At 49.7% G+C, this 14,566-nt stretch overlaps 1 protein-coding gene across 1 annotated transcript in view; it reads right to left on the bottom strand.

Moving 5' to 3' along the window:
* LOC129388268 (uncharacterized) overlaps positions 1–13,806 on the bottom strand; it is a 101,651-nt gene extending 87,845 nt beyond the window's left edge. Inside the window, exons 1-2 of the mRNA XM_055078410.2 lie at positions 13,709–13,806; positions 1,351–1,482 (exon numbers count right to left, since the gene is read on the bottom strand). Coding sequence (XP_054934385.2) covers positions 1,351–1,482; positions 13,709–13,775 — 199 coding nt within the window. The 5' untranslated portion in view covers positions 13,776–13,806. The remainder of the gene's footprint in view (positions 1–1,350; positions 1,483–13,708) is intronic.
* Between the last annotated feature and the right edge of the window lie 760 nt (positions 13,807–14,566).

Here is a 14,566-nt window from a genome sequence, read left to right as displayed (position 1 = left end):
GAACCTTGAACGCATCGCTGTCGGGAAAGCAAAGCAGGTGCCAGGGAAGCAGGACAGCGTTCAAACGTAGTCAGCGTCGCAGTTCGTGGAACCAATTGACATACTTGAAAGGCAGTCAGTGTCAGCATGGCGCCGTCCGGTGTTGCACGACACACCGAAATCTTACAGGTGAAATTTAACGGCCAATAGCACAAGCCAACTAGATTCATGACAAAAGTTCATGAGCCAGCAGATTGAGTGGTGGTCTCTGAGAACTGTGAAGTGTCGGCCGTAGAAGTACGAAGGAAGCCTTTGAACAACGATGACTGCAACATATTTGGGAGGCAAAATATTCGTCCCAAGGTCTCGTTGAGGGTTCAGCGCATGGTGGTTGAGGGCCTTTTTAAAAAACTGACACCCGCTTATTAAAACAAGAATTGTGTTTAATAAGTGGTTCCTCAAGTGTATAAACAATCTGCGAGCGCTAATATGAAAATTGGAGGCAGCCGCTTCATCCCGAGTTGTGATACGGTTGTTCGAAATTACACAAAGCAAAAAGAATGTTATTAGCTGAAGGGAACGGCGGAAATGCGAACTTTGTTAGAGCCGTGATTTTTTAGGACCTTTCTGTTCCTTGGCCTTTCCTAGAGGATATGTTAAATTATAGTACTACACATCCCTTGATTTTCACTACTGTGAGTGTTAATATATTTTAAAAATTGGACGTACTTTAACTCTTGTTAAACCTAGTGGAGTAGCGATAGTAAAGACACCGGCTGCGCTTAAGCTTCGCTTGTAGCTAGACATGTTGTTATTAAACTTAGTGCTGGCCTACTTCCCACTATCCATACTCCGGCCTCAACTATGGCGGCAGCGACGCGAGCTCTCCCGTTCTATAATCCCGGTTATCACAACTGAGGAGCGCGGGGTGTGACGTCATACAGAGGGTGCCGCGAGTGCCCAATGGCAGGAGCGGTAGTCGCACGGCGACAGCGACGAGCCGAATTGCTGCAGGATCGAGGGCCGTGGTGTGACGTCACAGTGCGGCCACGGCTCAAAGTGCGGCGACGGCGAAGAGGCGAAAACCTGGCGTAATATAGCTATCGCTACAAAAGGAAGAAAGTCTCACGACTGACATTACTGCTGAAGCCAAGGTCTTCAAAGCTGGACAGCTTAGGTCTTCAAAGGTGGACATGGTCATTTTCATAACTGCACTCAATTCGTCCCCATCTAGTCTAAACGCTTAAGACATAGATGTTTTTAAACTGAAGCTTCCCTTGAACCACTTTCGTAGAAAAAAAGAAAGCAAAGAGAGAAATTACCATGTAATCAAACATTGTTCAGACATTTCGACAACAAAAAGCCACCTACCAATGGGTGGGGTAGAAGATATCCGTTCTGGGGTGGCTGGCGTTGGGTGCTTTGCTGCTGAAGGACGCGGAGTTGCGAGTGGATCGCTGTCGTTGTCTGCATCCGTGCGCGTGACGGTGATGCCACCACCAACTGCGGAGGAACAGGCCACAATGGGTCGCATGTTGTAATATAACAAACGTTCCGGCTCAATTTGCCCTCTCTAGCCCCACGTGACTACGATGTTTGACATTCTAGCGATTGTTTCAAGCAACGACGTATGTTATTGCCTGAGACTAACCAGCTAAATAATCCCTGAAGAGAAATGAATGAAACGCTGTCAGAATTTAAGCCGTGAATTCGAGGTCGGCTTATCCAAAAAGCGAGATGTGCGCCATAGCTGAAGCCGCTCAGCCACCATTGGAACAGACGGCTTTAAATACATGATGAGATCGTTTGGTAGGGTTGTCATTACACCTAGCGACTATCTCATTAGGACATTTTAATGAAATTGTGGTATTTCATTTTTCAATGCCGAGGGAGTTTATTATTTCGCATAGGGATATGCAGTTGTAACAGGCCTTGTTCTGTGCGATATACGACGAGTTCCAGATGGGCAGATAACACAGTACTTCTACGTAAATCGTTCGTTGTGCGTAAATTATGAACCCGTGTATGCTCCGAACTTCCAATCATGGCGTAGGTTCGAATATAATATATTGCCACAAAAGTCGGTAGAACTACTCTCATGAAGTGTCGCTGGGTGTAGCCACCTTGCATATTCAAGGCAGCTGGCGTGGAATGTTTACTTTGTGTGCATAAACGGCACTGACAAGATTGCGATTCCCTATAAAATATTGGGATTGATGTCACGTCAGTTGATGTGCTCCAGCTGTATGAGCGCCCAAGTTAAGTCTCGTTATGTTATAGCGCATGTAGCCCTAATTACAGATGCAGGTTTCCAGAATTCAAAATTTTGTGCAGGTCGAAGACATTTCAGTATGCGCTAAAGCGAAGCTGGCGTGAAGCGGTTATTCAATTGCCGTAAACCGTTCAAGTTCGGCAACGTCATTTGAAGCATAGATGTTACTTACCCTCTCGGCAAATTAGTGATACAGCGAAACCCCCACCAACAAGCCTCACGTTATCCTCGCGACTGTGGATTACACTGTATCAAATATGAGGCCACTTTTATTCACGCCATCTAGAAAATTAGCCCATTTTACTATGACAATATTTAGCGCCAGCCCACATAATGTGGCGAGAAACCGACCGAGTAGGCGTGGCAATGCTCCTCAAGAAGGGCATAAAAAGTTTCAATTTGATAAAGAACTTAGTCTCCCAAAATTATATTTAAGGTTCCCTCATGATATTCAGGTACACATTTTTGTATAGAGCAGAGCCAGCCACCTGCAGATCTGTAGGGGTTGCACAGATGGGGAAACGGTTAAAACCAATTCGGGATATTATGGCAGTCGCGGGTATGACCTATTCGGCAACACAACGAAAACGCCATCACTCAGGAGGGTCGTATACAGTATGACCCAGCTAACGGAGGCCGAGCTGTTGTGAAAAAAAAAAGGGGGGGGGGGCACTACAGGACACGATGGTGGGACCAACAGCGTTTGATTAGTAGGCGCCCTGCCCACGCTGTTGAATTTTTTGCGTTACTGATGTTTGGCTAATTCGTGCAATTTATTAGCCCAAATATACAATAACTTGCACAAATGCGTAAGCTGCAATGTCAAATTGTGCATCGCATTCGAAAACAACACGTTCGTCAATTTCGAACTGGCTACGTTTCCTCCAGTTTCTTTTTTCTGTGTTTCAATGCAGTGGCGTTAAACCAGAAAGCCAAGGAAGCGCTCTCAAACAGGGTTTCAAACAACCAACGTTACTCAACGGTTGACTCGTGACCCCCAAAAAGCCACAAATCGACGGCGTATGCATTTCCTGGTGACATTAAACTCAGCGAAAGCTTTCTGTGACATTCAGGGGAATGCACAGCGGCGGAGGTTCCGCACATATGTTACCGGGCCAAGTAGTCCGACAGCTTTTAGCAAGGGTTTTTGGGCCCTCGGACCAGACGCTGTATCGACGCAGATTCAACGTGCGACTCTGTAGCAATATCCTAGAACTGGAAGGGATATATCGTAAATTAGGTGACTTCAACACTCAGTGATAGTTCTTTTATGTGTAGCTGTCTTAAATAAAGTTTGTATGTTTTCTCTTTCCTAAATTATATTACCGCTGTTGAAAGTTCGAGACTCATTCTGGGAGCGCTGTCGCTTCCCTGCGATTTGCCTGCGTAGTGTTATCTTAATTACCAAATAAATTTTTTCCCGACTATACGGGTATTGCACCGCCTATAGAGGTTCACTGACGGCCATCTAGCGGGTGCTTCCGAAAGTATTATTGCAATGTAGTGGCCGACAACCCTTTCAAAAAAATAAATTATGGGATTCTACGTTCCAAAACCACTTTCTGATCATGACGCACGCCGTAGTGGAGGGCTCTGGAAATTTAGAAAACGTGGGATTCTTTAACGTACACCTAAATCTAAGTACACAGGTGTTTTCGCATTTCGTCCCCATCGAAATGCGGCCGCCGTGGCCGGAATTCGATCCCGCGACGTCGTTCTCAGCAGCCGAACACCATAGCCACTGAGCAACCGCGGCGGGTCCCACAACCCTTTGCAACAAGGACGGCAGAAGTTAGTGGCCGCGATTGTGTCTTTGTTTCGAAGGCACAGCGCTACGTCCGCGTTTGCAGCTGCAGGAAAGGCGCAAACTTATATAAACACAAACAGGTACACATTGCAACCGGACATGAAGAAAAGCATGTTTACATACTTGCCACACGCGTCCAACACACATGTGCAACGAAGCCCAGTTACAGAAAGCATAGCTCGTGTAAAGCAGCCACTTCGATTTATTGACTAAGGAACTGTCTCAACCGTGATGTTGTTGAGTTTGCCCTTGCCCTAACACTGTTTTTGTACTTCTACAACACGCATACGCCTTTTGTGCAAACTTACATCTCTCCACACGGCTCGATGCCGACAGATATTTTAGTGATCTTGCTACCAATGAATACACTTTAGGTTCCCAAGTAAGTTCTGTCAATGCCACCTCAAGAATAGTAATTCCAAATTTGTTAATGGGAATACGTACATTAGTGAATGAATTCAACGAACTCTGGGGAAATAAAAACTGAGTTAGCGCTGCACCGTCCTTCCAATTCTGCTGCTTACGTCGTCGTTCCCGGTGCAGTTATACAATCTAAATTTCTTGAGTGACCTGCCTGAAGACGTGCAAAGCTGAAGTCTTAACAACCTATGACAACATTTTTCTAATAAGAAGGAAGAAGGAAGCCACACAATGCATTTAAAGGCGGAGCAGCACCGGCAAGGCCAGGTTATGTCCTATGTGTCGTAGGCATTACGCTGCTACGCCGCGAAAGATAATAAGAAAGAAATCACAGCAATATCCTAATCCAAAAGAACACTACTCGTGGTAAGTCTGCTCAAAGACCATCAAGGTGCAATGACTTCACAAACACGATGAGAGTTTTTCTCCCAAAATTGAAGCGCAATACCATAGGTAGCTCCTAACCGCAATCCTCGCCCTAAACCTGCCTCTCTTCTAAAACATTTCCAAAGCAACTACAATATCGAAGGTAACCTCGCGTGAAAGAGATGAAGCTGTTAAAGAAGCACTTGAACGTAAATATTCGGAACAAACTGCAAGTGAAGTTCAAATGGCTGGACGCGATGGAGGGTTAGTACCAGCTTTTAGCGTTTGACTTGATGTATGTCATCGTAACTAGGCCGCACTTCTACTCTTCTCAAATTGCGACAAAACATAGCATTGTGCAAGCCCCTGAAAAACGAGGCCAGGCGAATACCCGGTACTTGCGCATGAAGCCACTAGTAGCAATTCAACATGCGCGATAGCACGCATAACTTGGACCTACAAACATCAATGATGTGACAGCTCGTGCGAAAATAGGACGGGCCGCGTTAAACCACCAAAATTAGCCCTTGCAAGTCTGAGGATCTTCAACACAAACCACGATGCATTCCTACCGTAATGCTTCCTAACAAGAGCTACACGGTAAGGAAGCGGCCAACGGTAGAGACGGCAAGCGCCATTCAGAACGTAAGCGAAATGCCTTTAACCCGGATGCTGCATTGCAGACAAACTCAATTACTACATGGGCAGGACGGGATCATCTTCGTCGCCTACCTATGTAAACATGATGAAGTGCAAGAAACACCCATATAACATAAAATGCGCGATAGCAATTATTTTCCCTGGCGGCGATTGATTACTGCCATATATAGCTGCCGCTGATGAGACCTGGCGAGAAACGGTTAGAACAGTGTCACCTTAGATTTAGGGCGGCGTTAAAGAACCCCAGGTGGTCGAAATGGTGGACGTAGAAAACCATAATTTTTAAGAACAGTGTCACCGTATGTTTTGCGAGATATTTGACCACATGCCCATGCAACAGTTGTTTTTTTATATTTGCCTTAAAGCTTCGGCCACCACAGACCTGTGACGGCTGTCGTTTCTTTTCTTTCAAAAGCGTGAATCAAGCGGAGAAGCACGAGCGTCGGGAAGACAACGGGAGGTGGCTGCCTTCTTTCCGGAGTGAATTTAGCAAGGTCGCCACCAGGGGCGCATCGGTGTACCCCCACTACGCACCTACTTAACAGCCGTGGCTTGCTTTCTGATCCCTTTTCTTGCGCCTCAGTCGTGTATTTTCTCGTAGCCCTAACCGCTGTGCGGTGCTTCCGGAATGAGCGTCACGCAACTGTATGCTTGTAGCAGCACCCAACAGGTGAGCCTTCGCCTGGTCGGTTTTTCGCGCTAACAAGTCAGCTTGTCCGCCATTTAGTGGTACAGCCTCCATGAAACCTGTTTTGCGAGAGGCGTTGTCATGTGCGCTTAATGTAGGGCTCCGCCTTCAGTTCGCATTCTTTTGCAGGTGTGACGCGTCTCAATAGGGAGAAGGCTAAACAAGTATGCTGAAAAGGGCGTGAAGACATGTGAAGAAGACGACGACGCCGGATAAAGAAACGAAGTGGAGAGCATCGTTTGGACACTTGATGCGTAAAGCCCGAGAGAGGAGAAGAAAAAAAACCATTCACCTCTGTCAAAATGGAATGGCAGCGAAAGGTGATGACAGTCAAAGCTCTCAAACGAAAAGCAAAGTCCTTTTCGCTGCCATTCCATCTTCACGGAGTGGAATGGTTGTGAGTGTGGTGTCGTTGCTCGTTCGGAGGTGCCCGGGCTCGCGGTTGTCGTTTTTGTTCAGAATCGCGGGAACGTTCTTCGTCAGTGTTTCTCTCGCGCCCGCGCCGCTTGCATTCTCATTCCTGTTCTTTCCGGCACTCCTAGTACGCAGGTTGTTCTTCGGGTATACGAACTATAGTTGTCCGCTCCATCGGTAACGCAGCTGTCTTTAGTGCCGATAGCTCTCCTGCTCATATACTGCGATAACCTTGACGTTACGCTATTTCTCGCGGCGAGCATTCTATCAGTTCCGCATTTTCACACCTAAACCGCAACACTGCACCCGTACGCCATCACACAAAGCAAATAATGAAGCCAATTGTGTATGGCTTTGCTAGAGATCGATAAGTCTGTTTCGGCTGTCGGACGCCGAAAAACTATGGAAGGTTAGCCATATTAAGGTTTCACCATAGAGAAAGAAATTTCAACGAGAGCGGACACTCCCATAGAGCCCAGCGGCCGAATTGACTGTAGCACACCAAGCGGATGTTGACAGACAAGCGGAGAACGAACAGTGGACCGTCCTTAACGATTTCTCGGAACCCACCTGCATCGGCTCCATCGTACAACGGAACACTAATCCGGACATTTCCATCTGCGAAAATATCCCGCACGCCGTGTGGACGAACACCTGGGTCTCTCTCGGTAGCGACCACTATATCCTGTCCGTCTCTTTCTCCTTTCCCGCCCTATCTTCCTCCCGCAAGCGTCTGGTGCAGGTGGTGGACTGTGCTCGCTTCCGCCAGTCGCGGCAACAAGCCTCCACCTCCATCTCAGACCTTTCTCAATAGACCACTAACTTCCTTCAGGATGTTTCCTCTGCCACCTCCACCATCCACACCCATCCTCACTCCTACACGGCTGATAGTCGCCTCCTGACCTTCTGGGAGGCGTATCACTCCCTGCACAGCTGCTGGCTTTCCGAGAAATACAACCGCTCGCTGTGCCTCCTCCTTGCTCGCCTGGCAATGGACATGGAGGAGCACTGTTCCTCTCTCACCAGGCAGCAGTGGGGCCAGACCTGCGAGCGCATGGCCGGTAACCTCGGGCTGAGGGATACGTGGGTTCTCCTACGTGTCCTCCATGACCCGTCGCATTCCAAGGCCACGCACCGCAGGGACGTGACGCACCTCCTTCACTCATCTCCACTCTCTGATTCAGACTTTCTTCTTGCTCTTCGTGATCGCTATCTCTGGACCAACCCCCCTTCCTCTCTCCCTTCCTACAACAGCAACCCTAATCCTGCGCTCGACGCAGATATCACCCTGGGCGAGGTTCGTGCCGCGCTGCATAAGCTCCGCACCACCGGGGGCCGACAAAATCTCTAACAAGGCCCTCCGTAATCTGGACACCCCATCCCTCGAGGCCATCACTGACCTCTTTAACAAACATTGGCATGAAAGCACTCTGCCTTCCGAGTGGACCCATGCTAAGGTAACTTTCATCTCCAAACCTGGCAAACCAACAGACATCCAAAATCTCCGCTCTATTTACCTCACCTCTTGTCTCGGTAAGCTCTTGGAGCACGTTGTTCTCGACCGCTTGCAGAACATTCTAGAAGACAACCACCTTTTCCCCGAGTCGATGTTTGGCATTTGCCCTTCCCTTTCTACCCATGAAGTCATCCTCCAGTTCTCCGAAGAAGTTCTTTACCCTCTTCACGCCAGGCGCACTCGTGCGGTCTTGGCACGGGGCATGACGAAAGCATTTGACGTCCTTCATTCCGCCATCCTAGATGCTATATCCACCGTTAACGTGGGTCCTCGTATCCACGGTTATATCACGGCTTTCCTTGCCAGTCGCACTGCTGAGATTTCATTCGGCCCTCTGACTTCTCCAAATTTCACGATTGGAAATCAGGGCACCCCCCAGGGTACCGTCCTCTCCCCCCTTCTCTTCAACATCACTGTATTCCCCATGGCACGCGCTCTCGCTGCCATTCCCAACCTGTCCCATGCTTTCTACGCCGATGATATCACCCTCTGGGTAACCACCGGAAATATTGGAGAGACGGAGGTCATCCCCTTAGCGGGTGTGGACGTGGTTGCCGGTCATGCTCGCGCAGTCGGGCTTGCCTGCTCCCCGTCAAAGTTGGAGCTTCTGCTCCTCCCGGCTCAAAGCGCGCCCCCCACCTCTTCCCCCACACTTAGCATCATTACTGACGCGCAACCCGTCCCTTCTGTCTCGTGCCTCCGCATTCTGGGTCTGCTTCTCCAATCCAACAGCAAACACACTGCCGTCCTTTCACGCCTAACTACCACCGTTCACCAGACCGTCAGACTTATTCGACGTGTCACTAACCGGCACCGCGGCATGCGTGAGCACGACCTCCGTCGTCTTGTCCAGGCCTTCGTCCTCAGCCGCTTTATCTACTCCCTCCCCTATCTCTTTCTCTCTCGCGCCGAAGAAGACAAGGTGAACTGTCTCATCCGCCAAGCCTACAAGTCAGCCCTTTCGCTCCCCACCTACACCCCCATATCTCGCCTGCTGGCAATGGGCGTTCACAATACTCTTTCAGAGCTTGTGGAGGCCCATCGCACGGCGCAACTCGACTGCCCTTCTCGCAGCCCATCTGGTAGAGCCCTTCTCTCTTCCCTCCGCTTGACCCCTGTGTCCCCTGCCTGTGTAACCCACCCCTTAACCTCCTGTGTATCTTCAATGCTCACTGTCAACCCTCTTCCCAAGAACATGAGCATCACGCCACCCGCCGCGTTGCCCGTGCCTCTACCTCCTGGCGCCAATACGGCTAACAGTCTAACGCTGTGTATGTCGATGCGGTGCCATACGATTCCCACCCCGCCTACGCCCTTGCCACCATTTCCCATACACTTTCTCCCCTGACCGTTGCCACTATACCTGCCCCCACCTCCACTGCCGCAGAGGAAGCAGCTATTGCGCTCACCATTGCCACTACCCCAGCCCGTTTCATACTCAGTGACTCCAAAGCTGCAGTCCACAACTTTGCGAAGGGTCGCATGTCCTCCTCCGCGCTCAGCATCCTTGAGCACTCCCGTCCCCTTTCTCGTTGTATGCAACTCCTCTGCGTTCCGGCTCACGCGGGGCACCCTGGCAACGAGGAGGCGAATTCCATCGCTCGCGAGATGACAGACCGAGCTGGCCCCGTCCACTCCGGTAAGAACACGCGTGACTCGCTCCTCGCCTTCCATGGCATCACCCTTCATTACCACAACTCTCGCCTATCCCTCGCTCCCCATCACAAATCCCTGTCTAAGCTCCAACAGAGCACGTGGCTTCATTTACAGGCCCACACTTTCCTCTCTCCTGCCCGACTTGCCCTTATTCGCCCCGGTCATCTCACCTGAATGCACGCTCTGCAGACACCCACGAGCAGACTATGCTCATATTCTGTATTTATGCCCGAAACACTCACCCCCTGCCTCTTGGTATGTATCTAGTCCGCAGCTGTGGGAGGCTGCTTTGGCCAGCTCGGAGCTGGATGTCCAGCTACGGCTAACGATCTGGGCAGCGGAAGTCGCCGCCAGGCATAATCTGGTGGCAATGACCGGAAGCCTGAAGGCCACCCACGGAACGGTGGCATCTTAATTGCCTTTTTTTTGGCCATCACTAATTACAGTTTGTACCACCACCACCTGAGTTCCCCGACCCGGTCTACTTATACTGCCTACTCTCGCCCCCCAGGTGGCCCTTCTCGTCCTTATGCCTGACGCTCCCATATTGCTGCCACTGATTTTCCTACGCCGAAGCGCCCCTATTCTCGTTCGCTTTCGCCCCAACGACGACAATCTCGCTGTCCCCAACCTCGTCGCTCCTATTTGCCAACGCCCTTCGGACGCCGATCCCAGCTGGAAAACTAGACGATGCAGCGCCTCGAGGTGACGTTGCATTGCTCCCTACGCCGCCAAATCCTCTACTTACGTTGCCCACTCATCTGAACCTTCTTGACGTGCATGTCCACGGTGTTTCTGTGTCTGCTCTTATAGACACTGGGGCGCGTTTGTCGGTACTGAGCGCTGATCTTCCTAACCTGCTGAAGAAAATAATCACGCCCGCCACGACGCCTGTTGTCCGTGTCACCGATGGCGGAAGAGCCCCCGTAATTGGTATGTGTGCCGCCCGCGTATCCTTCGCCGATCGCTCCACTATCGTGCTATTCACAGTCATCGCGCTCTGTCCCCACGATATCATCCTCGGCTTAGACTTCCTATCCGCACATTGTCCTCTCATCGATTGTTCCGCCAGTACTCTCCGCCTTAACCTGCCTCTTCTGGATCCCGCTGAACCACACCCCAGTGGCCTCAGTTCCGTCGACTTCGTTCGTTTGCCACCTTCCGCACTAACCTACGTTGACTTAGTGTCATCCCCACCAGTGCCCGATGGTCATTACATCGCGGTTCCTCTGCATGACGTCCTCCTTACACACGGGATCACAGTACCTCATGCAGTTTTATCTATTACGGTGAATTGCGTCTGCCTGGCAGTGGTCAATTTTGGCTTGACGAAACAAGTGCTGCCACGCGGGATGTCTATAGCCCAGCTTTCCTTATTAGAGGATCACTCAGTAGCATCTATTGGAGTAGACGACAATTCAGCCGATCCTCCTCTACCATCGCATTCGGCAACTTGTACCATCGCCGACTTACAGAAAATGATTGCGCCCGACATGCCGTCAGAACACACTAGTGAGCTCTACCGCGTTCTGTTTTCCTACCACGATATTTTGACTTTAACAATCATCCTTTGGCCTCGCATTAATCCCGGGAACATCGCATTAATCCCGGGAATGCCCCTTCTATTCATCGCCGCCCGTTTCAAGTGTCACCGGCTAAGCGTCTAGTTATTCACGCCGAAGTTCGCAGAATGCTTACCAAGAACATTATGGAACCGTCATGTAGTCCATGGGCGTCTCCTGTTGTACTGGTAAAAAAAGAAGCATGGCGCATGGCGCTTTTGTGTGGATTATCGGCACCTTAAGAGGATTACCAAAAAGGACGTGTATTCACTACCTCGTATTGATGACGTCCTTGACTGCCTCCACGGCGCTCGCTATTTCTCCTCTATTGACATTCGCTCCGGCTACTGGCAGATTGCCGTGGGCGATCTCGACTGCGAGAAGACAGCTTTTGTAACGCCCGACGGTCTTTATCAATTCAAAGTGATGCCGTTCGATCTATGTAACGTTCCTGCCACTTTTGAACGCATGATGCACTCCCTTCTTCACGGTGTCAAAGTGTCCACGAGCCTGTTGTACTTGGACAACGTTATAGTATTCTCCCCCAACGTTCGCTACGCACCTCGAGCGCCGCTAAGCAGTTCTGGACGTTTTTCGTCGAGCGGGGCGCAACTCAACGCATCGAAGTGCCAATTCAGCCGTCGGTAGATTTCCGTCCTTGGACATCTCGTTGACGCGAACGGAATGCAACCGGCCCCAGGCAAGATCCATGCTGTCACGCACTTCCCTGTTCAGAAGTGTGCCAAGGATGTGCGCAGCTTCATCGGCCTTCGCTCGTACTTCCGCCGTTTCGTGAAAAATTTCGCCGCCTTTGCATGACCACTAACCGAGCGTCTGAAAAAAAAAGCCCCTTTCCAGTGGGGAAACAACGAGGCCTCTGCATTCTCGCATCTAATCGACCTTCTCACAACGCCTGCCGTTCTGACCCATTTCGATCCTTCTGCGCCTACCGAAGTCCGTAGTGATGCCAGCGGTCAGAGAATTGGCGGAGTACTGGCACAACGCCAGCGCGGACACGGCCGTGTTATCGCTTACGCCAGCAGGCTCCTCTCACCCGCGGAGCGCAACTATTCCATCACTGAGCGTCAGTGTCGGGTCCCAGTTTGGGCGGTTGCGAAATTCCGCCCATACTTATATGGCCACCCTTTTCCGTTGGCACAGACCATCACGCATTGCTGGTTATGCTCGCTGAAAGATCCTGCAGGAAGACTTGGTCGCTGGGCCTTACGCCTCCAAGAATAGTCGTATTCTGTCACCTACAAATCTGGCCGACTACACAAGGACTCTGACTGCCTATCTCGTTACCCGGTCGACGAGCCCGACGACGCCGACAGTAGTACCGCAACGGCATTTTCTCTGTGTCTGCCTTCGCTAACATCACCGATGAGCAGTACCGAGACCTATCGCTGTGAGCACTCATCGAGCGTTTGCGCTCTACAGCTACCGACACATCCGTTCGCCGATATGTCCTCCTGGGTGGCATATTGTACCTTAGGAACTTCCTCCCTGACGGCTCTGATCTTCTTGTCATGCCAAAACATCTACGACAGACTGTGCTCTTTGAGATGCATGACGCACCCACTGCAGGACATCTTGGGGTAACCCGCATGTACGACCGCGTCCGCCGCTGCGTCTATCGGCCTGGTGTTGGTCGCTCCGTCCGACGCTATGTTGGTTCCTCTGCTCCCTGCCAGCGTCGGAAAACACCTCAGGGGCTACTTGCCGGTCATCTCGAGCCGATCACCGTCCCTGTGGAACCGTTCTTTCGGGTTTGATTAGGACTCCTCGGACCCTTTCCCTCCTATATCTTGAAGCTCCATAGGTTAACCTTTCCCCAAACCAAAATTACCACGTAATTATGTGCGCTTCCTTTCTTTAGCGCTGTGCTCCCCGTACTGTTCATGCTTCGAGTGGCCTGCGCGTATCAACGAGACATAGCAGTCCCGAAAGGAAAGTACCACGTGCTTAGCGCTAAAGAAAAAGAAATCAAGGGCACGCAAGACACACGATTGTTGTTTCAGGACAGATCAGCCAGAAAAGGCGGGGAACATTTTCGAGGAGCAGTTATACACAACTATGTGTAACAGCCAGATATGCAGTCCGCCGGTGGCCTAGCCATGGTGGAGTGTGCAAATAAGACTCCTGAAAAAAGTTTACCAATGAGGTTTCTTTTACCGTTCACATAAGAGAAAGCATACCGACCACGTTACATTATACCTCCAAATATGAAATGCATGTGACAGGCATAGCCAGCGTCACACTGGTGGGAGGCCGCACAGTAGAGGGGCTAGGTCCTAAAGCGACCCCAATGCTCTTTCTCTGCTTCTTATGTGTATTGCGGAAAAATACAGTGAGGAGTGGAGCTTACGAATATCGCTTGTAGCAATAATGACGGCGAGCACCATGCCCGCCATGGCCATCAGGCAAAAGCACATGATAACAGCCAACGGAGCCACCCTTGGTCCAGAGACACTGCAAGGAAGTAACAGGCCACAAGTAGAAGGAAAAGTTTTATTAAGTAGCCATTCATAAAGGAGTTCTTTTTGTGATAAACCATGTTTTATTTACGTTATCCCACTGTTTTATTGGACCCTTAAACGGTTTTAAAGATACTGCGCAAAAGCAATGAGTCATTAGAGTAGGTTCCTCTTAACATTCAGTGACGCCTTGAAGCGGTTCACCTAAATTTGTAGTGTATTATAATGTTTTGCTATGAAAATAGCTATGCTATGAAAAGATCTATGGAAAGAAGAACGATGGGTATAACGTTAAGGGATAAGAAAAGAGCAGATAGGGTGAGGGAACAAACGCGAGTTAATGCCATCTTAGTTGAGATCAAGAAAAAGAAATGGGCATGGGCAGGACATCTGATGAGGACGCAAGATGACTGATGGTCATTAAGGGTTACCGACTGGCTTCCAAGCGAAGGGAAGCGTAGCAGTTCTATTAAATTTCGTTTAATTTATGCATATATACGTGAATTTATGAAAAAAAGTCATCAGTGTTTTGTAGCGTGATGTGAGCAAAAATATTTTTCATGAAATATAAACGAAAATAAGGTAAATAAACACTGAACATTCATCAGGCGTTCGACATCGGTTTTTGTTAAAAACATAATAATCGCGCTAAGGGTAAGCATACTAATTAACACTGCAGACATCACCCAGAAAAAAAAATCGAATAGTGAATAGTCAAGAAAAATAATGACTTAAGCATACAACGCTTA

Source organism: Dermacentor andersoni, chromosome 10 (assembly GCF_023375885.2).
Source record: "Dermacentor andersoni chromosome 10, qqDerAnde1_hic_scaffold, whole genome shotgun sequence".
NCBI lineage: Eukaryota > Metazoa > Arthropoda > Arachnida > Ixodida > Ixodidae > Dermacentor > Dermacentor andersoni.
This window is presented reverse-complemented; position numbering and strand designations above follow the sequence as displayed.